At 49.2% G+C, this 22,668-nt stretch overlaps 1 protein-coding gene across 1 annotated transcript; it reads right to left on the bottom strand.

Annotated features, from left to right (window-relative positions):
- Positions 1–434: 434 nt before the first annotated feature.
- AGFG2 (ArfGAP with FG repeats 2) lies at positions 435–22,437 on the bottom strand. The gene is made up of 12 exons (XM_081167980.1): positions 22,199–22,437; positions 18,551–18,644; positions 17,900–18,015; positions 17,559–17,679; positions 16,637–16,772; positions 9,991–10,128; positions 8,839–8,941; positions 8,598–8,662; positions 7,066–7,152; positions 5,333–5,464; positions 3,462–3,547; positions 435–2,411 (listed from the first exon to the last, which is right to left on the bottom strand). Exons 1-12 carry the CDS (start codon positions 22,387–22,389, stop codon positions 2,340–2,342), a joined length of 1,341 nt encoding a protein of 446 aa, XP_081024106.1. The 5' UTR covers positions 22,390–22,437; the 3' UTR covers positions 435–2,339.
- Between the last annotated feature and the right edge of the window lie 231 nt (positions 22,438–22,668).

Raw genomic sequence — 22,668 nt, 5'->3', positions numbered from 1 at the left:
AAATATAAAGCGGTAGAGAAATGAAAAAATTAGCAATTATAAAAAATTCCAACGGGGGAGACAAAGTGGTGCCGTTGCGGCGAACATAACCCAGGTTTAAGGTGCCATTTGGCGGTGTGGTTATATCTGAGTTTCTAACGCTGCCACTGGCCCACTTAGCACTACCTGCTCGGACTGGCAGCCACAGCTGTCCAGGGTCTCTCTCAACCCTTCCTGGACCCTTCCAGGGACCACCTCTGAGCGAAAGCCTTAGATTCAAGGCTTGCTTTCTTGTTGGGAATGCCTTTGGAGGCCGAGACGCAGCCCGCTCTGATCTCTTGGCGACGCTTCTCCAGGATTCAGAGCCCACGAACCCAGAGGCCCTGATCCAGTCGCTTCCAGGCCTGCAACCCGAGAGGCAGGTGTTTGCCGAAAGAAGACCAGGGACCACCATGTTTGTTTTTCAAATAGATTTTTCCCCCTTCCCCATATAGATATCTATAGACATTTTGAGTGCAACAAGTTCTGCGCTTATTATATATTTCGTGAGTATATATAGATATATATCTTTTAAAAACGTAGTCCATACTTGAAAATATAAACTCCAGTCTTCCTTAAGGGGGTGGCGGAACGCATCCGTTCTGTTCCCGGGAGGGGCAATTGAAGGGTTACCCCAAAGAAAGGAAAAAAGCCCCGGCCGGCGTAGGGAGCCTGGGATAGGTAGAATACTTGTGCACGGGGAGGGATTGTGGCCTTTGAAGGAGCCTTGGGTTGAAAGTGTGCGGGCGAAGGAGGAAGCGCGGAGGTGGGAGCCGGGCGGACGGGTGCGAAGAATTAAAAGAGCTACAGCACACTGAAGGAAGCACAACGAGAGCTGCCGCCATTCACTTAGCAAAGCCGTAGTTTTCCCTGCTCCCAGGTATCGTAGTCCAGCCAGCACATTCCCCAACCCATTTCTGCATTCAGCCAAACAGAATTACGGAAACTTAACGCTTTGGTCAGATTTCCTGAGACCACGAAAAAGGAGTGGGGGAGAAAGGGGAAGGGGCTTGCTTTCGAAAGATGCATAAAACCCCGCTTTTGAAATGTTGGGACTCTGCAGGCACTGTCTGACCAGGTGAGGCTGGTGGAAGACCTCCGGGGCGGGGGGGGGGGCTGGAAAGGCAGCTTTCTGGGGTTCCCCCAGGGCGGGAAACGCGGACGTCGGAGGGTATTGTGGCTCAGGGCATCTTTTTTGGCAGAGACACGGCTCTGAGCGCGTGTCAGCTGGGAAAGGAAATGACGGCTCTCCCTTCTGCCCCCTGAACTTCTTGGATGTTGGGGGGCTGCTCAGAGACCCTTGCCAAGGCTTTCCCAGAAGGCTCCCCCGACCCAGCAAGGCAATGCACATTGGCAAAGCACACAGCCGGAAGTGGGGAACCTAAGCAAGGACTGACTGCAAAGCCTGGGTAGCCAAACTTTGGGTTTTGCACAACAGCACAGACCTCCAAGCCTGGGGAGGGGGCCCAGACCTTTTCCAAAAGAGCCCCCAGACCGTACCCACTGCCTCTGTCTTTCTTCCAAGCCTCTGGACTTGATTCTGGGGCTCCGGCATTGCAGCATGGAGCCTCCGTTGCTCCAGACACGCTTCGTCTGCTCACGAGCAGGCAGGTGTGTTTGTCGGCGACCCTGACCGCGTCTCCCTGCCGCCTCGTCTAGTGCAATAAAATGATGAGAGGAAGAGGCAGGACGGGGACAGCAGAAGAGGAATCCTGTCTGCCTTTGGGGCAGCTTCGCCCTAGAGGAGAAGGGGCCCTGAGGCCTCCCCACGGCGGCTGGCAAGGGGGCCCGAAAGAGGCCAGAGAGGCTTGGAAGGGGGATGCGGGCTGGTCTGTACATCCTCCTCTCCTCCCCACCTTGGCAATCCCAGACCCCCATACACCCCAAACAAGGGCTGCTGGGAAGCTGGTGGGAGGGGTGGCCAAGGAGGAAGCAGTTGACTCACAGGGGCTCCTGGACTTCCTGTTTACCCAGCATGCACACCCACCTCTAGGTACTGACCTTCCTCAGCATCGCTCAGAACTGCTTGCCGCCCCCCTCCCCAAATCTTCTCCCCAGCAAGAATCACTGCCCTGGTTTGCAGCCAGCTAACCCAGCTCCCTGGCAAGTCACATCGTGCGCTGCTTTCTGGAGGGAGAGGCCATACGTCCGTCCCCTCCCGAAAAAACCTTCTGAAAAGCACTTAAGCGCCCACCCCCAGTCCAGGGGGCGGGAAGAGTAAAGTGCCCAAGTGGCAGAGACGCTCTCTCCTATATGACACACATACACACACACACTCGAGGTGAGTCGGGGGTCTCCGGCGGTCTGTCGTCTAGCCAGCGCTATAAGAAAGGGTTGGTGGGGGGGTGTTTCGCCAGGGAGAAAGGGCCAGCAGGCGAGGAGGCCATCGGGGTCTGTGGGAGACAGAGACAGAGAGGTGGGTGAGTGGGGGGGACGGGGACGGGGGTGGGGAGAGAAGGATCAACACACACAGAGACACACAAACACCCCAATCAACTGAACGGAAAGATCATCTTGAAATATCCAAAGATTCTGTAAGCTAGGGAGGGAAAGCCTATTTATTCCACTGACACCCAAACAGAGGAAAACACTATAAAAAAATTCCTTCCAGTAGCACCTTAGAGACCAACTAAGTTTGTTGCTGGTATGAGCTTTCGTGTGTATCTGAAGACGTGTCCATGCACACGAAAGCTCACACAAACAACAAACTTAGGTGCTACTGGAAGGAATTTTTTAATTTTGTTTCAACTACGGCAGACCAACACGGCTACCTACCTGTAAGAGGAAAACACTGTTTTCCTTCAGTTATTCTCAAAAACGTAAGGGCTCCCCTGTCTGTTCCAGGATCCTGTTCCCACAGCGGCCAACCAGCTGCCTCTTCTGGGAAACCCAGAACCAGGATCCGTGCACAAGAGCAACCCTCTCCCCTCCTGGGGTGTCTGGCAACTGGGTTTCAGAAGCATCGCTGGGGTTAAAAAGGCAACCGTAGTGACATCTTCCTTTAAAGCCTCCTGCTGGAGGGAGTTCCGCAGTTTAACTATCAGCTAGAAGGACTTTCTTTCATGTGCCCTGGATGCCCTCCAGTTAGGAGGGAGGGGAAAAAATTCTCTATCCGCTTTTCCCGTGCTATGTGGAACTTTGAACATCTTCCTTGCCTTTCCCTCTGAACTGAAGAGTCCCAAACGCTGCAACTTTTCTACGTAGAGAGCCTGTTCCCACCCCTCAACCTGAGGAAAAAACATTGCTTTCTTTGATTAGTATCTAGATCACGTGAGCATCACCTGCCTTCGTACTGGAGCCTTCACGGATGCACACACAGAGAGAGAGAGAGATTTAGGGGCTGGGGTGTGGAAAGGTGATCACAAGAGATGGGGAACTGGCAAGCGGGAGAGGTTGGAGGGCTGGAAGAGGAGAGGGAAGGAGAGGGGTGGGAGTTTCCTTACCACAAAAGGGTTGGTGGAGATCCCAGCAGGCTGCCCAAGGGGTCTCTGTGCAGCTTTGGCAACAGAAAATCCACTGAATGGGGACCCTGAGGCAGGAGAGACACAGAGAGAGAGAGAGAGTGAGTGTTGAGATGACTTTTGTCATAATCAGATGAAATTGAAATACTTGATTGTCACTTGTACAACTTGTATACAGTGAGATTACACGGGCACCCCACACTCAGCTCTCTTAGTCTTAATTCCCCTCGTTTACTGACGCACACCCACCAAACCCGAAAGTCAGTTGCCCTGTTGTTATCTTTTTATTCCACGGATAGAAGCTGTTCTTTACCCTGTTGGTGTGACTAATCCTGCTTCTATATCTTCTGCCTGAGGGCAGGAGATCAAGAAAGTGCCGGCCAGGGTGTGAATCATCCCTGAGAGTTTTCCTCACTCTCCTGAGGCAACGTTCTTCCGCTATTTCATCCAGTGGATTCACGGGACAGCCCATAATATCTTGTGCTGTATTCACCACCCTCTGTAGGCACTTCCTATCAGTAGATGTCAAACCGGCGTCCCACACCGTGATGCACTATGAAGGGACACTTTCTATTGTGGACCGGGAGAAGGAGATCATCAAATGTTGATTGACATCGTTCTTCCGCAATACTCTGAGGAGATGAAGTCACCCAGAGGGCCTAAAACACACCCAGGGAGGCTGGAAGGTTTATTATTATTATTAATTATTATTATTATTATTATTATTATTATTATTATTATTATTATTATTGCCTTTATATCTCCAAGGAGCTCAAGGGTTCTCCTGCCCTCCTCATTTAACCCCCCAAACACCAGCCCTATGAGGGGGCTCAGGCTGAGAGTAGGTGGGGCAGGTTCAAGCCCTGGTCTCTCCCAGGTCCTGGCCTGACACTCTAACCGCTATAGACCGCCGCTGGCTCTCTTAAGAGAGTCTGGAGATCAAGGTGGCATGTGCACGGTTCTCCCTGTCCTCATTTAACCCCCAGAGCAACAACCCTGCGAGGGAGGACAGGCTGAGAGCCAGTGACCGGCCCCAGACCAGGCAAGCCAGCCCTCTGCTTCAGACATATTTACACTCTGCTTCAAATTCTGTGGGACGCTTTTGTGCTATGTGCTGGTTCTTCAGGGGGGCCCTCTCTGCTGTGCTGGTAAAGGTAAAGGGACCACTGACCATTAGGTCCAGTCGTGAACGACTCTGGGGTTGCGGCGCTCATCTCGCTTTACTGACCAAGGGAGCCGGCGTCCAGCTTCCGGGTCATGTGGCCAGCATGACTAAGCCGCTTCTGGTGAACCAGAGCAGCGCATGGAAATGCCGTTTACCTTGCCGCCGGAGCGGTACCTATTTATCTACTTGCACTCTGACGTGCTTTCAAACTGCTAGGTTGGCAGGAGCAGGGACCGAGCAACGGGAGCTCACCCCATCGCGGGAATTCGATCCACCGACCTTCTGATCGGCAAGCCCTAGGCTCTGTGGTTTAGAACACAGCGTCACCCGCGTGCTGGTGGAAGGGGCTTAATCAGGGTCACCAAGGTCCTTTCCCTACGGCATTCTCTCCTTCTCCCATGAGCCCCATGGGAAGAAGGGGCAATGAGCTATGTGGGGACCCTCGATGGCCTTCCTCTAGCCTCGAGAGGTTTTGGCCACGCATGCAGAGCCCGTCAACCTGCCCGTCACAACCCCAATGAGGGATAGGGCCTTGCCTGTCGTTTATTCACTTTTTCCTAGTCTAGGAAAAAATTCCACAGCGCCTCAAATGTGAAAGCCCGCAGTTTCTCTGAGTGAGTGTGCAATGGCATGTCTACTTCTGGACTGAGTGACACCCCCCCCCCCCGCAAAGAAAAGCACCTCTTACCACCATTCTGCTGCTGACTCAGCATTGCTTGGGTCTGGAAGAGAGGCGGTTGCTGGTGCTGCAGGGGGGAGGCAAAGACGCTGGAGAGGGGGGAGGTGGAGAAGCTGCTGGGGGACCCCACCACGAAGGCGCCTGCGAGAAGAGAGAGAGCCAGAATAATGAGGAAGGGGCAGGAATAACTTGATGAATCAGTGGAGGGTGGGGGGCGCCTGGCTTGACGGCTGCACGCGTGAAAAGGACGCAAGGGGTCTTAGGGGGCCACAAGCTTATCAACATGAGCCAGCAGTGTGAGGCAGCAGCAAAAAAGGCTACTGCTATTCTGGGCTGCATCCACCAAAGTCTAGTGTCCAGATCGAGGGAAGGAATAGCACTGCTCCATTCCACCTTGGTCAGCCCACACCTGTCCAGTTCTGGGTGCCACAATTTAAGAAGGGTATTGTGCAGAGCAGGGGGACCAAGGTCAGTGGCCTGGAAACTGGAGGGTGTTGGGGATGCCTGGAAAAGACTGAGGAGAGAGGGTAGCCATCTTCAAACGTCTGAAAGATGGAGCGAGCTTGTTTTCCGCTACTTCACAGCGCAGGACCCAAACCGGCTGCGCTAGATGGGTCAATGGCCTGATCCAGACGCTCTTCCAGCTGTCTTCTATCTCCACATGTCAAATGCGGTATTTCTCTGAATACCCGCTGCTGGGAACTGTGGGCGGGGAGATCACTGTTACACCCAGGTGCCGCTTGGCGGCTTCCTCCCGCAAGTATAGTTACACAAAGGTGCCTTTTGCTACTCTCTTAAAGCCATTGAAGGGTCGGGTGCTGTGAACTGGGTTGCAGGGAGCAGCGGGAGATGCCTGCCTTGCCAGAGGGTGGGCTAGATGCGCTTTGGGGGTCCCTTCCAACACTACGATTCTATGAGTCCTGCAGGGCGGAAGGCGGCTTACAAAACCAGCCCCTACTCCTCCTTTGCCCGACTCGCCGTCTCTCTCTCCGCCCTCCCACCTCCGCTCGAATGGTAAGAATCACAGGACTGTAGAGTTGGAAGGGACCGTGAGGATGTTGACATTTCCATTCCACCTTAAGGAGCAGGCGTGTGGAACTGTTGCGTGTCACGTATCTGTTTACATTGCTGGAAACTTCCGCTGTGAGTAGCTTTTGCTTTTCCTGTTCTCTCTGAGACGACGAGAGAGACGACACGTTTGTCCTGATTTATGATTAATAAATCTGTAGTTGTAGTATGCTTCCACAAGCCTCACGCCTATTCTGTGTGTGTGGTTCGATCTGCTGATAGTGTGCCCTGGCTCAGAAGCCTGGGTCCATACTCCACAGAGCAGCAAGCTCGGGAAGCGTGGTGTGCATGGCATATTTGTGGGGTATGAAAAGAGTGCCACCATTCTCCTAAGAAAGAGGAGATGAGTGCTGAAGACTTGTGTCCAGTACGCAGATCTGAAAGGGCCACAAAGGGCAAACCTCTAAAGAGGTATGCTGTTGAGTTGGCTAAAACAGCAGTAGCTGCTGTTAGTAGCTCATAGTAGGTGTGGGAACCTTCAAGCTCAGAAGCCTGAGTCGCTGATTTACGTCGGAGCAGAGGTGATGGTCTTCGCAGCGGGACGGCTGGAAGGAGGTGACAACAGAGGGCCCTCTAGCCCAAGCCCCTGCAATGTAGGAATCTCTCCCCACCCCAAAAAAACGGGGCTCAAATCTATGATCCCAAGAGTCTCAAGGAGGCAGGGAAGGGCTTACCTGGGCCCATGCCGTTGGTCTGGAAGGGGTTGGTGGAAGGCAGGGTGGGCTGAGCGACAGCAGAGGTGGCGAAAGGATTGGTGCAGGCTGGACGTCAGAGAGAGAGAAAGAGAAAGTGCCCCGAGTTATAGCACAAATGAAGCAACTGGCCTCTGCTACACCCCAGGAACGTGCCAGGGGTCCTCAGACTTTGCCATAGTAACCGAAGACTTGTGCCTAGAAATCTGCCCCTCCTTCTAAGACACACACCGCTCCCCAAAATTTCACATGTCACCATTTTACTTCCTCGTTGGATGACACACATGCACAGCCCTCGCTATGTGAGCACAATCAGTTCCTGCTCAACAGTATTTATTCAATAAGCAGAGAAACGCATGGCAAACACACGGTTTTGCAGTACGGAGGGCTGACGAGGGGGGAGGAGAAGGCGATTTTGCGATGGATGCAGTTGTAAAATAAATTTTTATATATATATATAAAATACCCCGCCACTCTAGGCTGCTTCCAACAAAATATTAAACTACAGTAGTCCATCAAACAGTAAAAGCTTCCCTAAATTTCTGCATAGATTTCTGCATCTGACTCTCTGTATACCTGGCTGTGTCTATCTGACTCTCATGTGACTCTCTCTCTCTCTCTCTCTATGTAACATTATGGTACAAATTCTTGGGATAGGGCAGTGGTTCCCAATTAGCCAAATACTGCGGACCCCCCCCCCCCGTTTTTCAAAAGCCAAGCGGTGCCACCAGACCCTCCAGTGTGTCCCAGTCCAAAACGAGGGCTCTGCCATCTCCCGGGCTGTGCATCCCTGCAAGTCATGTGAGCAGCATGAGAGCATGGCGCCCCGAAACAGGTGTTTTTTGGGCGCTGTAATCTCACAATCTTTTGGGCACCTCCCAAAAGGGGATGTCCCAGACAGCTGACAGGTATGTGCCACAGATCCCTGGTTGGGTTACGCAGATCCCAATTGGGACCACTGGTTTAGCGGGTTCTTTTGGCGGGGTTTGTTGCTGCTCTCGATATTAACTTTTTGTAGATTTGTTTTTAGATCTTATTATGACTGACGTGAAAATCGTTCCGTTTGGTTGTGTACTTTTTTTTATCTGTTCCGTTCACTGTTTATGACTACTTTTGTTATGTTTGTAATTATGTGTAAATCTTTCCGTGTTGCTAACCGCCTTGAGCTTGGCTGTAACTGTGGAAAGGTGGCCTGCAATTAAAACGATGACGATCTTTCATGTGCGGGTAACTGAAGGTTCACACAGCAGCACCTGAGTTCATTCTCTTTCCCGTTTAGTTCTTAGCTTATCTGTATTGTTTTCGTATGGATTTATGTTCTGTATATATTATGATTATTTCTAATCGTTCTTGGGGGGGTTGTTTTGTTTTTTGAATTGTTCTATTTATTATTGTTCGTTTGCTGCGATGCAAGACACTTTGATCACCGCCACGGGAAAAGTGGCCTACAAATAAATAGAAGATGAAAACAGCAGCAACCATCAGAACCGAGAGGACGACGGCAAACTACTTACCCCCGTAGGCCGTGGCTGGGCTGGGAGGAGGCAGGACAGGTGACTGGCTAAGGGCCCCAAAGACACTGGCAGAGAGAGGGGGAGGAGGAGGAGGAAGCAGGTAAGTACAAGGCTCTCAGGTAGATGCACCCAGAGGCCACTTAGACACAGACACACACACACACACAACTGTTGGCCAAAGGCAGAAATGTCCACAGACCGACCAGCCCCAAACCAGTCGATCCAGAGGGAAACCCATTACCTGCTTGGGACTCCGCCCACTCTGAAGGCCCCGCCCATGTCCGGAATGCCCACTCCTGGTTGGTTAGCAGGGGAGGCGGGGAAACCGCCCATGTGGGTTCCACCTGCAAGGAAGAATATTAATTAATATTGGTTTGTTTGGGAGTTATTGGTTTGTGTTTCTTTGTTCTTGTTTTAATCGTGTGTTTTGTGCTTCTATGTTGTATTTTTATGCCATGAACTGCCCTGAGATCTGCTGATGAAGAAAGATATACAAAATTAAATATATTTTTAAATTTTCTCTCTCTCCCCTTCCCCCACCTTCCCGCCATTTTCCCAGACCAGAACTCGAGCTGGTGTACGCAAATTAAAGCATAGCAGGTAAAATACAAAAAAGCTAAAAGCATATAATATGTAATAGCTTAGTTACATTTTAAACTATCTTTTACCGTATTTTTTGCTCTATAAGACTCACTTTTTCCCTCCTAAAAAGTAAGGGGAAATGTGTGTGCGTCTTATGGAGCGAATGCAGGCTTCGCAGCTATCCCAGAAGCCAGAACAGCGAGAGGGATCAATGCGCAGCGCTCCCTCTTGCTGTTCTAGATTCTGGCTTAGCCCCTCAGTCCCTTCCCCCACCTCCCGGAAAAGCTCCCAAGAGCCGCGCTCCCTTTCACGAGCCGCGTAGAGCGTGTGCGCGGCTCTTGGGGGCTTTTCCCCAAGGAGGGAGAAGGGCAGCCCGTCAGTGATGGGCTGCCCTTCTCCCTCCTCGGGGAAAAGCCTGCAAGCGCCGCACACACGCTCCATGCGGCTCATGAAAGGGAGCGCTGAGCAGAGCCTGGGATGCATACAGTCTCTGCTCAGCGCTCCCTTTAAAGAATATTTTTTTTCTTGCATTCCCCCTCTAAAAACTAGGTGCGTCTTATGGGGCGAAAAATACGGCATATGTTTTCAGCTTTAATGCAACAGAATCAAAGCAATGCAAAAGCAAATCTGTTAAAATGCAGGTAGTAGAAAAAAATCTGTCAGTTCCCAAAGGCCTGTGGGAGTAAAACAGTCTCCGCCTCCCGACGAAAGGAGAATGAGGAGGAATAAAAGGCTGCGAGGATAAAATGGGGGGTGAGGAACTATAGGGGAGGCGGAATATAAACGGAATGAACAAAATAGTAGTACTTACGGGGCATGTTACCCGCTGCCATGGGCTGGCTCTGGAAAGGGCTGTGGCTGGCGGCTAACGCATCCCCAAAGGTCACTCCAGCAGGACTTCCTCCAAAGGCATCGAAACTGGTGAAGGCGGCCTGGGCTGGCACCTGGCCTGAGAGAGCACGCACAAGAGGGATTATTTAGCTGCAGTGTTGTGCATGGGTTAAGTTCCTTCTCTGGCCTGTCCTGAATCTACCGCCAATGGATTTCCTCCCGCATCGCAGGGGCCTCCAACCCTCCAAGTCTAGGGCTCTGACCTCCTCGAGCAAATCTGAGTGCAGGGCATTAGGAGAAAAGGGAGAACGTTCTCAAAGAATCGTAAGTGTTTGATACAAAGTTTCCACAGTGCCTGACTTTTGTACATTTTAAGAAGAAACAGTATAAACAGTATACTGGGCAACTGTGGCAATTGGAAGCTATAAGACTTTAGTAACATTGATTTTGACTGGGTTAATCTCCTTTCTTTCTACATCTTGGATGGTCTCCTTTGTTCATGTATTTTGAAATTTCCTTCTATGGCCATTTTGATTTGCTCCCTCTAGAGGATAAAGTGAAGTCCAGCACGGCCTAAGACAGTGGAATTTTCCAAGGGAGAATAAATCCCGTGGGAATTGACCTTGACATGAGTGGGCCACAAGAAGAGATAACTACAAGAGCCAAGACCAAGCAACAACAACAGCAACAGCTGCAGCTGCAACAAGCAAAGAGAAGAGGTTCGATCTTAGGCGTAACAGCCGGACTAGCTGGAACAACAGGACAGGACAAAGGAGCAGCCGTTTCTATGGAAGCTGTGACAGAAGCTTTGCTTAAGATAAACCAGACTCTGGAGTCTTTGACAAAACAGACTTCAGAGAACACACAAAAATTAACAGAAATATCAACAAGATTAAACCAGAATACAGAATCTATAAATAAATTGGTCGAGGAAAATGCCACCACGCGTCAAATTGCCGAAGAGGCCAAAGCCACAGCTGGAGAGACGCAGGAGAAATTAGAGCCACTTGCCAAGAAGGTCTATGAGCATGATGCAACCTTGGCCTTGTGGGAGTTACAGAGGAAAGAGAGAAACTTAAAATTAAGACTGATTCCGGAGAATGAAAGTGACAACCTTGTGGAATATTTGACACGGGAGTTTGCGGATTGCTGGGACTTGGAGGAAGACGATTTTAAAATCACAACTGCCTTTAGACTCGGCAAAAAGCAAGATAGAAAGACACCAAGAGATTGTTTGATCACACTCAGATCTAAGGAGGAAAGAGATAAAATTTTAGGACTACACTTTGGAAAAGCCCTCCAAATTGGAAATTCAGCAGTACAGATCTTTAAAGACATACCAAAATATATCTTGGACTTAAGAAACTTCTACAAGGATTTGGTGCTTTTGTTAAAGAAAAATCAGATCCGCTTCAGGTGGGAATTCCCACAAGGACTGTCATTCGACTACAAGGCAAAGAAAGTGAAAATAAAGACAATTCAAGATAAAGACAAATTTCTGGCAAGATATCAGGAGGACCTACAGAAGGGGACTGTGGACGTACTTGCAGAACAGAGGAGAGCACTGGATATCCTGAATCTCTCGTTTGGACAAAAACCACCACCGTCAGAAGAAGAGCAACAACTTGGAGCTGTTGGAGGAGCCTTAAGAAAATAACAAGATGGCTCTGCAATTCCTTAGTTGGAATTGTAATGGACTGAATGGGCCTTTGAAGAGAAGACAAGTATTTCATATTTTGAACAGAGAACAATTGGATTTGATATGTTTACAAGAAACTCACATAACTAGAGCCCACAGGAGATTACTCACAAATAAAAGGTTAGGACAAGAATTTGTCTCATCAGACAAAGTTAAGAAGAGGGGAGTGGTAATATATGTGAAGGAGAAATGGGCTCCAAAAATGATATTTAAAGATGAACAAGGGAGATATCTGGCTGTGGAGATACAAGTACAAGGAGAAAAACTTTTAGTTGTTGGAATTTATGCACCAAATGAAGGCAAATCTGACTTCTTTAAGGGACTTCATGAAACTTTGACGGACTATCTGGATTATAATATGATAATCATGGGAGACATGAATGGCGTGGTCTCCACTAATATGGACAAGGCACAAAGACTAACAGTCACTAAAGAAGGGAGACTCCCCAAGACTTTTTTCGAAATGACAGAAAACATGGACTTGATAGACATTTGGAGAACAAGGAACCCTCTGGAGAGAGAGGGAACCTTCTTCTCCCAAGCAATGATGACCTGGACCAGAATTGACCAAATCTGGGTTACTAGTGGATTGGCTCCAAAGATTAAGAAAGTGGAAATCTGCCCAAAAACTTGCTCCGACCATAACGCCGTGAAGATGGAGATGAAACTCACAATAACCGGTCAATTTAGATGGAGAATGAATGACACCCTCTTTCGAGATAAGGAGATTCTCACGAAGTCCCAAAAGACCTTAAAAGACTATTTTGAAATAAATTTGAGGACTGACGTGGAGAAAAGAGTGATCTGGGACGCAAGTAAAGCTGTTATGAGAGGATTTTTGATTCAACAAAATTCAATAAAGAGGAAAAAACAAAATGAGAAAAAAGAGAAGATCTTGGAAATGATAAAGGAAGGAGAGAGGAAATTAAGAACAAAACCAAAGTCTCAGGACATTTTAAGAGAGATTAAGTTATATCAAACTCAATATATGGAATTGATGAACCAAGAGATTGAATGGAAGATAAAGCAAATGAAACAAAAGACTTTTGAATCAGCAAATAAATGCGGTAAACTTTTGGCATGGCAATTGAAGAAAAGGCAGAAACTAAATACAGTTACAAGCCTAGAGGTTGATGGAAAGAGTATATCTAAACCTAATGAAATTAGAAATTGCTTTCTAAGTTATTTCAAAAAACTTTACACCCAAGGCCCGCAAAATGAAGAAGATATAGACAAATTCCTTGAAAGATATGGATTACAAAATATCTCTCAGCAAAGTAAGATGGACTTGAACCAGAGAATCTCAGAACAAGAGGTAGAGGCTGCCATTCAGAATATGCAATTGGGCAAATCTCCGGGACCAGATGGACTGACTTCTAGATACTACAAATCGTTGAAGGAATGGTTGATTCAACCATTAAGAGAAGTTTGTAATGAGATCCTTGAAGGAAAAAGGGCACCTGAATCGTGGAAAGAGGCATATATCTCACTCATACCAAAGTCAGAGACTGAAAAGACCCAACTCAAGAACTACCGCCCGATATCACTCCTTAATGTGGATTACAAAATTTTTGCAGACATTTTGGCAAAAAGATTTAAAAGAGTTTTGATGGAGAAGATCCATAAAGACCAAGCAGGCTTTCTCCCTAAAAGACACCTAGCGGACAATGTAAGGAATGTAATAGACATTTTGGAAAAGCTGGAGGTGAATATAAACACTAAAGCAGTATTGATCTTTGTGGACGCGGAGAAAGCCTTTGATAATATCTCTTGGAGTTTTATGAGGAAGAATCTTCATGGGATGGGGGTAGGCCAGGGTTTTGAGAATGGTATGGCTGCAATATATTCCGAACAAAAAGCTAAGCTGATTGTAAATAATGTTGTGACTGAGGAACTTAAGATAGAAAAAGGAACTCGGCAGGGGTGCCCAATTTCCCCATTACTTTTCATTTCGGTTCTGGAGGTGTTGCTGAATATGATAAGAAATGACCAGCAGGTCAAAGGTGTGCAGGTCGGAGCTAAACACTACAAGTTAAGAGCGTATGCAGATGACCTAGTATTGACTTTGCAAGAGCCAAACACTAGTACGAAAAGGGTTTTAGAAATAATTCAACAATTTGGCCAGGTGGCTGGATTTAAGTTGAATAAGCAAAAAACTAAAGTCTTAGGGAAAAACCTAACAGATATGGAAAAGGAGAAGTTTCAGGAGGAAACAGGTTTGACAGTGGTTAAGAAAGTCAAATATCTAGGGGTTTATTTAACACCTAAGAATGTTAATTTGTATAAGGACAATTATGAAAAATGTTGGTCAGAGATTAAAAAAGATCTAGAAATATGGTCAAATCTGAAACTGTCAATGTTAGGTCGAATTGCAGTAATTAAAATGAATGTATTGCCTAGAATGTTATTTTTGTTTCAGACCTTGCAGATTCTTGATAAGATGGAATGTTTTAAGAGGTGGCACAAAGACATTTCGAAATTTGTCTGGCAGGGCAAAAAGCCCCGAATTAAATTCAAAATACTGACTGACGCTAAAGAAAGAGGGGGTTTCGCCCTGCCGGACTTAAAATTGTACTATGAGGCAGCAGCGTTTTGCTGGCTGAAAGAATGGATGCTCCTCGAGAATACAGACATCTTGGATCTGGAAGGCTTCAATAATGCTTTTGGTTGGCATGCATATCTTTGGTATGACAAGGTTAACAGTACCTTTAAAAATCACATTGTTAGAAAAGCATTATTTAATGTCTGGATAAGATACAAAGACTTATTGGAAAATAAAACCCCTAGATGGGTGTCACCAGTGGAGGCTAAAGCAGTGAAGAAACTCAATATGGAGGTTGGATGGCCGAAGTATTGGGAAATTTTAGAACAGGATGGAGACAAGGTCAAACTACAAAGTCAGGAGAAATTGAAGCACAAAGTAGAAAATTGGTTTCAATATCGCCAAATAATGGAAATTTTTAAACAGGATAGGAAAATCGGTTTCCAAGTGGAGAAATCAAAACTAGAGACCGAATTGCTAGAACCCAATACTAAGAATTTATCTAGAATGTATAACTTGCTGTTGAAATGGAACACACAGGATGAAACAGTTAAATCTGCTATGATTAAGTGGGCGCAGGATGTTGGACACAACATTATGTCAGATGACTGGGAATGGTTATGGAACACCGGTATCAAATTTACGGCATGTAATGCCTTAAAGGAAAACATTATGAAAATGGTATACAGGTGGTACATGACCCCAGTCAAGCTGGCAAAAATCTATCATTTGCCCGATAATAAATGTTGGAAATGTAAAGAGACTGAAGGTACTTTTTACCACCTTTGGTGGACATGCCCGAAGATAAAGGCCTTCTGGGAAATGATCTATAATGAAATGAAAAAGGTACTTAAATGTACATTTTCCAAAAAACCAGAGGCCTTTCTCTTGGGCATCGTCGGCCAATTGGTGACAAAGAAAGATAGAAATTTCTTTATGTATGCCACAACAGCAGCAAGAATACTCATCGCAAAGTATTGGAAGACACAAGATTTACCTACTCTGGAAGAATGGCAGATGAAAGTGATGGACTATATGACACTGGCTGAGATGACAGGCAGAATCCGTGACCAACGTAAAGAGATGGTGGAAGAAGAATGGAAAAAATTTAAGAGCTATCTTAAGGACTACTACAAACTCAACGAATGTTAAAATGTTGTGGTTGCTAGAAGTAACAGGGTACAGGGATACAAGGTTAGATAATAAAGGAGGACTAAGATGACAGAGATTAGAAAGTAACAACTGGGAGTTGCTAGTTCAAATATGGACACTGGGATGCAGAGAGGGGGGGTATGGGGAAGTCCAAGAAAAGAGGTTTATGAAAATATCTTTGAAAGCATTTTGTATGTTTGTTTTGTTTTGTGTTTGTTTGTTCTTTTTAAAAAAATGCTGTAAAACCAATAAAAATTTATTAAAAAAAAAAAAAAAAACAAAGAATCGTAAGTGTTGGAAGGGACCCTGAGGGTCATCCAGCCCAACCCCTTGGCAAGGCAGGAATACTCCCCACCTCGTCACACCTATTTGTAATTCCACAGGAAAGCAATAAGAGCTACAGTGGTACCTCGGGTTAAGTACTTAATTCGTTCCAGAGGTCCGTTCTTAACCTGAAATTGTTCTTAACCTGAAGCACCACTTTAGCTAATGGGGCCTCCCGCTGCGCCGCTGCAGCACGATTTCTGTTCTCATCCTGAAGCAAAGTTCTTAACCTGAAGCACTATTTCTGGGTTAGTGGAGTCTGAAACCTGAAGCGTATGTAACCCAAGGTACCACTGTACTGCAGAATCACGTTCTCACCAACGCCAGGTTTGTACGCGCACACGTCTTAGCGGTCCTGGTTCTCTAAACCAGGGTTTCCCAAACTTGCCAAGGAGAAAAACAACTACCAGATTTTAGAAGACACCTGAAGGCAGCCCTGTTTAGGGAAGCTTTTAATGTTTAATAGGCTATTGTATTTTAATATTCTGTTGGAAGCCGCCCAGAGTGGCTGGGGAAACCCAGCCAGATGGGCAGGGTATAAATAATAAATTACTATTATGATTATTGGCGCTCTGGCTGTTTTCGGACTACAACTCCCATCATCCCTGACCACTGGTCCTGGTACCGAGGGATGATGGGAGTTGTAGTCCAAAAAACACACCAGCCAGAGACTTGTTTGGGAAACCCTGCTCTAAGTCAAGGAGCCAAAAGCCAGTGTATTGTTTTTCCTTCCCCATGGTGGAAAAGGCAGCTCCCCCAACTCCCTGGTTGCTTGGGTCGTCCCCCATGCCCATTTTGAAGCCTCTTCAGTTAACACACTCCCTCCAGATCAAAACTGCCCAGCCAGACACACCCACCCCCTCTCTGGTGTGATAAGGAGGCTCCCGTGAGCCACAAGAAGTTACTCACTCCCAAAAGCAGGGAAGGCTGTGAAGGCAGGTCCAGGCTGAGGGGCAGCAAAGGGGTCTCCCCCAATGTCGGCCAAGAGGTCCATACTGGCTTTCTTGGCTGGCTGGGGGCCCTGCGGCTGGCTCCTATCTGCAATCTGTAAAAAGAAAAGCCGGTCAGAATGAAAGGCCGGGATCCTGCCCAGGAAGAGATTCCCCCCCCCCCCCCGAGCCCGGCATGAACCACAAATGCACTCTGAAGCAAGTTGTGGCCACTGAGGTGCTAAGGGAGAATACTGTGCCCCGGGCTGTATATTTTTGGATCATAAGGAGATAGCTTTATGTGGCTTTTGCACACAAAGAATACACAATGGCTAGGAGAAGAGGGCATCGCAAAGGTCTCCCTGGCAGGCCATGCTTATTTTGAACTTGAGCAAAGTTTCAAACTTGAGCAAAGTTTCAGAATCTACTGATTCTGTGGGGCAGGATGGATTGTTGGTTGTTGAGAGGCACTAGGTGAAAATGTTCCTCTATAACCAGACCTTTGGCAGTATATGGCCTTTTAAACTGGGGCGAGGGGGCAGCGTTGCTTTTGTTTGTCATTGTATTATGCAGTTCTGTGTTCTGTGAACTGCCAACCTTCCGATCGGCAAGCCCTAGGCTCTGTAGGTTTAGACCACAGCGCCACCCACGTCCCTACGCCTTATCCCCCACGAATTTCTCGTTTCTCACTGTCCCTTGCTCGTCTTTTCTCCAAATTACACAAGCCCCAAACACTGCAAACTACAGCCCACCGCCCCCTGCCCTGCTACTCCCCAACAGCTGTCAGAAACCTGATATCAGAGCTTGTGAAACAGGGTAGGGGCCTAGCCTGGGCTGGCCAGTGAATGGAAAGAATTTCTGAGCAACTTAGTCGAGGCAGAAGGATGCCCGATACTCCCAACCTGGCTAGGCTTGGCTGCTGTAGGCATCGCCCCCGAGTCTCCCAGCAGCGTCTTCACTTCCACCGTGGAGCTTTGGGATGTCAGCGAGGGGAGGCTTTTGGCTTGCTCTGGGGAGATGTACCTGCAGGAGGAAGCCAGAGGAGAGGATAGACCACCGCCCAGGATAACCTCCCCACCCTCTCATCCCTTGGGTGGGTGAAAAGTCAACATTTCGCCTTTGGAGTAAGACGTGAAAATAAACAGCCCACACCAGTTTGCAGAATTTCATCTCAGTCCTTTACCACCCAGTAAGCTCCCGGGATTTGAGCTTCCCCTGAAGGACAGGCTCCTGTCATTCTCACCATCTCTTCTTCTCGTATTTCTCTTGCAGAAACTCCTTCACTTTCTGAGGGTCCTGGGAATCTGGCAGCAGAGACGTCCGTGAGTCAAAGGTGCCCAACCAGATCTTCCGACAGGCCTGGGGTGGGGAGGGGGCCCAGAATTATTTACCTCGTAACATTTAGACACTGCTTGCTTGTAAGAGAAGGGACAACTCAAAAAGAGAGAGAGAAACAACAGAATCATCAATAAAAGCTACTATATAATCAAAAAAATTAAACTAAAAGGGGATTAAAACACAAATCGACCAGGCAGGCTTGCCTAAACAAGAATGCTGTTTAGCAAGAGCTGGAAAAGTACGGGGAAGTCCCCCGCCTGATGTCAATAGGCAGGGAATTCCAAAGTTTAGGTACTGCCGCACTAAAAGATACGGGTTCTTATCAATGCATATGAGGAATAAGCTACAATTCAGAACTCTGGGGGTTCTTTGAGAAGTGAGTACAGCAGGAGAGGACTATCACCTGCCCACCCTCTGAAACCTCACTTGTGCCTTCCGTTGGCCTCGTCAGTCACCAAACCGAACTCACCACCTTGCTATTATAAATTGTCTTATATATACATGTGAGAAAGCAGGACACAACTGCCATGAAGGCCCCAGGTGGCCCCTGACTCACCTCGTTCCCACGGGTCTGGAGGTACTGCACCTCGCTCTCTGTGAAGGTCGTCATGGAGATCGACTTGACCCGGTGAGGGGGGTTCAGGCCACGGCTGCATTAGGGGTGGGATGGGGGAGAAGAATCACAAAACTGTAGAGCTGGAAGGGACCCCCAAGGGTCATCTAATAATAATAATAATAATAATAATAATAATAATAATAATAATAATAATAATAATAATAATTTTTATTTATATCCCGCCCTCCCCAGCCGAAGCCGGGCTCAGAGCGGATAACAATAATAAAAGTAACACAGCATTCTAAAATCAATTCATCCTAAAATCAATTCAAAGGCAACCACTGGGCTAGAGTTCTGCAAGGATTGCCGAAGGAGGGAGTCAGGCTGTGCCCTGGCCAAAGGCCTGGTGGAACAGCTCCATCTTGCAGGCCCTGCGGAAAGATGTCAAGTCCTGCAGGGCCCTAGTCTTTTGTGGCAGAGCGTTCCACCAGATCGGGGCCACGGCCGAAAAAGCCCTGGCTCTGGCCAGCCTAATCTCCCTGTGGCCTGGGACCTCCAAGATGTTTTTGTTTGAAGACCGTAAGGTCCTCTGTGGGACATAACAGAAGAGGCAGTCCCATAGGTACGAGGGTCCTAGGCCATATAGGGCTTTAAAAGTTAAAACCAGCACCTTAAACCTGATCCTGTACTCCACCGGGAGCCAGGGCAGCTGGTATAGCACCGGGTGAATGTGATTCCACTGCAAGGACCCCGTAAGGAGTCTCTCTGCGGCATTCTGCACCCGCTGGAGTTTCTGGGTCAGTCTCAAGGGCAGCCCCACATAGAGCGAGTTACAATAATCAAGTTTGGAGCTGACCGTCGCGTGGATCACAGTGGCTAGTCCAAGTAATGCAGGAAACACAGCAAAGAGAAAAGCTCCTGCTGATTATAGCCACGGAGTAGATGCTCTCTAGGGGAGAGCAGGAGAAACCAGGCCTTTGAGTTCAGCAAAGTGTGTGTGCCTTTGCAAGAGAGACACCTTGGTGAAGAGAGTGATGTTGACAGCTCTCTGAGCTGCCAGGAAAACGCAGAGAATGCTGCGCATCCTGAGCTGCAGAATCCAGGGGAGGCCTGGGCCCTCAGGGAAGAGAGCCTAGATGTCGACTCTGCCCCACTGGGCTCCTCATGGCCCTGTCCCCTAGCGCTCTGACCTGCTGATGCAAGGATTATCTCTGCCCGTGGCAGTTAATTATTAAGAGGGTGGGAAATGAAATAACCAGAATGCCACGGAGAGAGGAGGAACCCCATGTGGGGAGAACTTCCTCAGGGAGCAAACCTGGATTAGGGATCTGGGCAACCTCGGTGAGGCAGCGGGGAAAGAAATTAAGGACTCATATCACCACGATTTAAGAAGACAATCTGGCCCATCTAGCCCAGCCTCCTGTTCTCACAGAGACCAACCAAATGCCCATGATGGGAAAATCTGCGAGTAGGATTCGAACAGAAGAGCAACTCTCCCTTTCCTGTGCTTTCCAGCAACTGGTGTTCAGAAGCATTGCTACCTCTGACCACCCAGTAGCCATCGAAAGCCCTCTCCTGCTCCGTGCATTTGCCCAATCCTCTTTTAAAGCCATCTAGGTTGTTGGCCATCACCGCCTCCGGTGGGAGGGAGTTCCGCAGTTCAACTATGCTCTGTGTGAAGACAGACTTCCAGTTATCTGTCCTGAAGCTTTCAGCATTTGGCTTCATTGGAAGCCCACGAGTAGCAGCGTTGTGAGAGAGGGAGAAAAGCTTTTCTCTATGCCAGGCATAATTCTACACACTTCTACCATGTCGCCTTTTACTCGCCAGGTTGACAACGGCTGGCTTAAAAGCATTCCACAGATTCCCTTTTTTCCACCCTCCCTCTCATGTCAGCCATACCCCACCATCCAGGGCAACAACCTGAGTTTCTATTTACTTTGGTCAAAAGGTGTTTAACCTGCCTTTCCGCTCAAAGGGGAGTTTATGAAACTCTTATTTGTTTTAGCGAAGAGATGCCGCTGCCTCCCACTGGCCAGCGAAGGCCAAAGAGCACGGCCAGCATCAGGGAGCGGCCCGGGATGCATTGCGCCGTCTTGCAGCTGCCAATCCCGCACTATCCCAGAGGTCCTTCTGCACCCCACACAAAGCGCAAACAAGGCCTCTTCGAAATCGCTGGTGCCTTCTGTCTGTTTCGTCATCCGCTGCCCTCCTTTTAATTGTGCGCACAGTTTCTAAAATTTTAAAGGTAAAGGTACCCCTGCCCGTACGGGCCAGTCTTGACAGACTCTAGGGTTGTGCGCTCATCTCACTCTATAGGCCGGGAGCCAGCGCTGTCCGCAGACACTTCCGGGTCACGTGGCCAGCGTGACAAGCTGCATCTGGCGAGCCAGCGCAGCACACACGGAAACGCCGTTTACCTTCCCGCTAGTAAGCGGCACCTATTTATCTACTTGCACCCGGGGGTGCTTTCGAACTGCTAGGTTGGCAGGCGCTGGGACCGAGCAGCGGGAGCGCACCCCGCCGCAGGGATTCGAACCGCCGACCATGCGATCGGCAAGTCCTAGGCACTGAGGTTTTACCCACAGCGCCGCCCGCGTCTAAAATTTTACTTGCTGCTTTATAACTCCCGCAGTTTGCTGAGGGTCGCGAATGGGGAGAGATGCTGTTGCGCTCAAATCCTGCTTGTGGGCTTCTTCCATTCGTTTGGGACATCTGGCTGGCCACTGTGGGAACAGGACGGTGCCCTGGAGGAGCCACTGCACTCCTCCCGCAAGACTCGTCTCACGTCCGAAGCCTCCAGATGATTTCGCCAGGCGGTCTCATATACGTCACAGAGGTGACAAGCAAATCCAAAGGTCGTCTAGCCTTCAGTCAACCTGGAGTCAACCTGGAGCCCCTCAGCGGTTTTGGAGTACAGCCCCCAACCCTCGGCCAAGGCTGGCTGTGGGGCTGATTTTATTATTTATTTATTAAATTTGTATACCGCCCTTCTGAAGGTAGATCTGAAGGCAGTTCATAAGATCGAAACACATAATAAAAACAAGGGCAACAACACAAGCCAGTATGTTTCTGAGCACAATTCAAAGTGTTGGTGCTGACCTTGAAAGCCCTAAACGGCCTCAAAGGCCCAGTAGACCTGAAGGAGCGTCTCCACCCCCATCGTTCTGCCCGGACACTGAGGTCCAGCGCCGAGGGCCTTCTGGCGGTTTCCTCCCTGCGAGAAGTTACAGGGAACCAGGCACAGGGCCTTCTTGGTGGTGGCGCCCTCCCATCAGATGTCAAGGAAATAAGCAACTATCTGACTTTTAGAAGACATCTGAAGGCAGCCCTGCTTAGGGAAGCTTTTAATGTCTGACGCTGTATTGTTTTTAATATACGGTTGGAAGCTGCCCAGAGTGGCTGGGGAAACCGGGTATAGATATTAAATTACCGTTACATTATTATAACCATTAACCCCTTCCCCCATGGGGTCCCTGACGCGGCTGCGAGGGCGCCAGGTTGAGGAAGGGTCTCCAACGCCCCGCCCTTGGCCCCGCCCCCAGGAGGCATTCCGCGTGGAAACAGCCCCGCCCCCGCGCATAGCCGCGTGGCCCCGCCCCCTGGCCTCGCGCATAGCCGCGTGGCCCCGCCCCCCGCCGCACTCACAGCGCCCCCGAGCAGGCGGTGCAGACGTAGCTGCCGATGGTGATGTCCACGTAGGTGACGCCCCGCTGGCCGCACTCGAAGCAGAGCCGGCTGGCCGGCTCGGAGCTGACCAGCTCCCTCACCCGGCGGGACCAGACCTCGGCCTCCGAGTCCCGCGGGGAGCTGGGCTTCCTCGCCCCGGACGCCGCCATCCGGGCGCGCACCTCAGCCGCCTCGCTCCCTGTCAGCGCCGCCGCCGCCGCGCATGCGCCCAGCCGCCCCCCGCCGCGCACGGCGCATGCTCCGCTCTCCTCCGGCTGGGGCTTCCCCCCGCCCTCTCCCGGCGACCTTTCGATCCCACCCCATTCGCTGCCGCCCCCTGAACCGCTACGCGCAGGCGCGCCGGGAAGCTCGCGGACCTCGCGTCTTCTGCGCGTGCTCCGGCTTCCCAAGCCGAGGGAGGCGCTGAACCCGCGCGGGGAGGAAGGGGG

The sequence above is a fragment of the Podarcis bocagei genome (genome assembly GCF_964188305.1).
Source record: "Podarcis bocagei genome assembly, chromosome: 13".
NCBI lineage: Eukaryota > Metazoa > Chordata > Lepidosauria > Squamata > Lacertidae > Podarcis > Podarcis bocagei.
The sequence above is the reverse complement of the archived record's forward strand: the minus strand, read 5'-3'. Positions and strand labels throughout refer to the sequence as shown.

What these genes read in the sequence shown, in the direction of transcription:
- AGFG2 (XM_081167980.1), bottom strand. Translation starts at nt 22,389, where the DNA reads ATGGCGGCGTCCGGGGCGAGGAAGCCCAGCTCCCCGCGGGACTCGGAG. An exon ending in ACCGCCTGCTCGGGGGCGCT is followed by an intron (nt 18,645 to 22,198) that starts GTGAGTGCGGCG and finishes CCCCTAATGCAG; the next exon opens with CCGTGGCCTGAACCCCCCTC. An exon ending in AAATACGAGAAGAAGAGATG is followed by an intron (nt 17,680 to 17,899) that starts GTGAGAATGACA and finishes TTCCTCCTGCAG; the next exon opens with GTACATCTCCCCAGAGCAAG.